Below are 3,045 nucleotides of genomic sequence, written 5' to 3' on the forward strand. Positions count from 1 at the left end.
ATAACGGTAGTTGGAGGAAGCTTCGTATTGCGGTGGGGAGCCAGTGAACAAGATTATTACCGGAATGGAGGGCATGTTCCACAGAAGGCGCAGCGGGGGGTCCCTGATGCATGATTGGCCTTCAGGGCGTGCCGGTGGGTGATGCAGGCACCTCAGGTTGACTGAGAAGACAGCCAGTAGAGAGGGTCCAGTAACAGCCCACAGGTTGCCCCAGAGAGGCTGCAGACGAACTGTGGAGAGCATGGTGCTGCGGCTGCGCGCTGTAGGTCGCTGGCAGGATGGGGAGTAGCGTTCGTCAGTAGCACTGCTGCTACGCTCAGTACGACTGTTGGAAGATACCTCAGAAAGTTGTTGAAGGAAGGCAGGGTTGCGGCGGGCGCAGATGGAAATGTCATGAGATGCAAAGAATAAAGGAATCCAGCTAACTGGCTTCCTTCTCACTAAATCTATTAGGACAGCGATGAGCTTCCCCAAGGTGTTAACGTTGCCGCTGCTGCTTTTGCTGCCACTTTGCACGAGACACACGACGATAGCACAGTCAGTCCTCAGTGGATGAGCAAAGGAAAGACTCAGCGGCCGCACTGTTGGGGGATGTACGTGGGTTGCACAAGCTTTCTTGTACTGGGTTGTCTGTGTCACTTGGTGTAGAAGATCTCGTGGTAGCCATTCGCCAGGTGGAATTGGAGAGTGCGTTAAACGCATCGGGAGATACGCTTCGTCTTCGTATGCAGGATTCGCAGAAGTGCGTTTTTGTGGTTGTTCGTGACTGCATGGAGTGGCAGTGGGGTAGTTCGTAGGTGCCCGCAAGGATGTGTCCCTGCACTGGGCATCCGAGGGGTGCAACACAAGTTTAGACAGTCCAGGAGCTCGACTGTCCAGGACAGGCAAACATGTTGAAGGCTCTCCAGAAGAAGTGGAAGCTGGAGATAGAAGATCCATCCGCAGTGCATCTTCCTCGCTTTCAGGTCCATGGTCCCTTTGCGCAGCGGCCACCACTAGATTTGCTGCTGTGTCGACAGCCAGGAACAGACCAGCACACAAAGGGTGCTTAGCAATTCTTACCACTCTTGGCTGCCCGCCTTTGCCAAGTTTGGGCAGTGGTTGGCCGCTGTTTCCCACTGGAAAGCCTGAAAGTCCAGTCGGCGTGCAAGTATAATGCTGCTGGTCAATCAGAGGGACAGCTGGCAAAAAGTGGGTGTCACATGCCGCCTGATCATCGGACACTCCGAAGAAACTTTGGATTCCTTTTGACACCAATGCTGCTGAAATGTCGACACCGTAAAGTTTGTTGCCCAGATGAATGGCCACGTGATGGCACTGCATGTGCCCGTGCCCTGCATACTTAATTATTGGAAAAATGTGGCTATTCCAAGGATGGATTACCGCATGAGGGTGGTAATTTGAAGTGCATGCGGCTGCTGCTATTTCATCACTTTGCATGTGGGATCCTAGCCTTGACAGTGAGTTTCGAGACATGAAGGTGTGAGCAGCCGCTTCTGAGGGCCAGGGGGATCCTTCGACTTCGGTTGCCACGACGGCTGCTAGCCCTTTCTTAAAGCTTCGCCACATCCGTTTGAAATGGTGGAATACCATTTGCTCCACTAAACGTATCCCATGACGGAAGGAGAGCCGTCGCATGACACGTTTCCTTAAGGGATTCAGAATATGCTTCCTGAGTAAGATAATCCTAACGGCTGCGCTTGCAACAGCCTCCTTGATCTTCCTCATCAACAGGGCTCTCCGCTGTAGCCATAGTAGGGTCGGGTGCACATGTAGGATAATGCAAACTGCAACACGCCATCTCAGACGCTGAATCGCTGTGATAAGTCGGCATAAGTCTTTTGGCGTTTTGAAAAACTGGCCGGGGTCAGCAATCAATGCTGCAGCCTCTCCATACGCGGTCGCCTTGAAGCAGACCAAAGAAACGCCGCAAATAAAAGAGCCCGGCCGGCACTGAGGCAGCAATCCGAGGGTCGCAGACACTGAAGCAGGAACAAACGAACGAAGATGAGTGCATGAATATTTCATGTAGGCACGTCGGGGAAGTACCAGCCAGCGAAAGAATTACAGCAGGTCCATCAGCAGTGTGCATTGGGTGATGAGGTAATCTGAAGGTATCTGGTTCTAACCTAGCGTGCGATCTCTGGCGGCCCCCGGGTTCCAGTGCCTAAGCGTGTCAACAATGCGGCTCTGTATTCTTAGATCTTCTTCCAGGGACTTGGAGTCTCCCCCTACTCGCTGTGTGGCTTTCGTCTGATTCAAGAGTGTTTGCACATTTTCCTCTTGTTCCTTTAGCCGGCTCTCCACAAGGGGGATTATGACCTTGCGTAATCGGGCTGCCAGGGCACGCAGAGGCATTCTGTGGGGGAACCCGGAATGAAGGATGTCCACCAGGGCCAACGTGCCCGAGTGTTGTAGCTGCGCAACAGGAGGGGCGAAACACAGTGGCCAAAAAGCGGAGACTGAGTTCAGCTCTTCCCCTCTGCCACCAGCGGCAGCTTGGGCGGCACCTCTTCTCTGGCTGTCCAAGAAACATCTCGTTTCTGCCACTGCCATGTTTTCGTCGGATTTCTCACCTGATGCAATACGGTCTTCCTTTCAAACTTGTCAGGCTTCATCTGGCTGTTGGGAATGAAACATCGTATGAAGTGAAGCTGCATATGAGGTCCCTGCAACTCCTGACTTAGGTCCTTCACACTCTTCAAAAAGCGTTTTGTAATGGAGGAGAATTGGCCGCCGCCCGTGGTGGCCACGCATATTCCTTCTTGCTTCTGACTTTCCTCGTGCTGCTCCATCGCGTGCCGCAAAAGCGACTTCGTAGACTTCGCCACGAGATGTTCAAGCTCGTGCTCGATCTGTAGGCGCACACAAGTAGGTTGCATTTTGTCCTAGCCAAGGAAACTGCAGTGCACGAAAAAGCTGGGTGATAGATTACTCATCGGAGTGGTGTTCTCACTCTGTCGTTGTTCAAGTCGAGCCATCCATCAGTACCGTATAGAACTGTGCCGGCGAAGTGTTTGACAGCAAACACCCTCTCCTGCACTT

The 3,045-nt window shown here is 52.8% G+C and overlaps 1 protein-coding gene across 1 annotated transcript; it reads right to left on the reverse strand.

Moving 5' to 3' along the window:
* Window positions 1-60: 60 nt before the first annotated feature.
* EAH_00066370 (Myosin heavy chain, related) lies at window positions 61-2,882 on the reverse strand (the record flags this gene model as incomplete). Its single annotated transcript, XM_013392716.1, has 3 exons — window positions 61-1,982; window positions 2,130-2,418; window positions 2,577-2,882. Coding segments are annotated over 3 exons (2,517 nt in total), but the record flags the coding sequence as incomplete, so codon positions are not given.
* Window positions 2,883-3,045: the final 163 nt, after the last annotated feature.

Source organism: Eimeria acervulina, genomic scaffold (genome assembly GCF_000499425.1).
Source record: "Eimeria acervulina Houghton genomic scaffold, Eah_scaff2399, whole genome shotgun sequence".
NCBI lineage: Eukaryota > Apicomplexa > Conoidasida > Eucoccidiorida > Eimeriidae > Eimeria > Eimeria acervulina.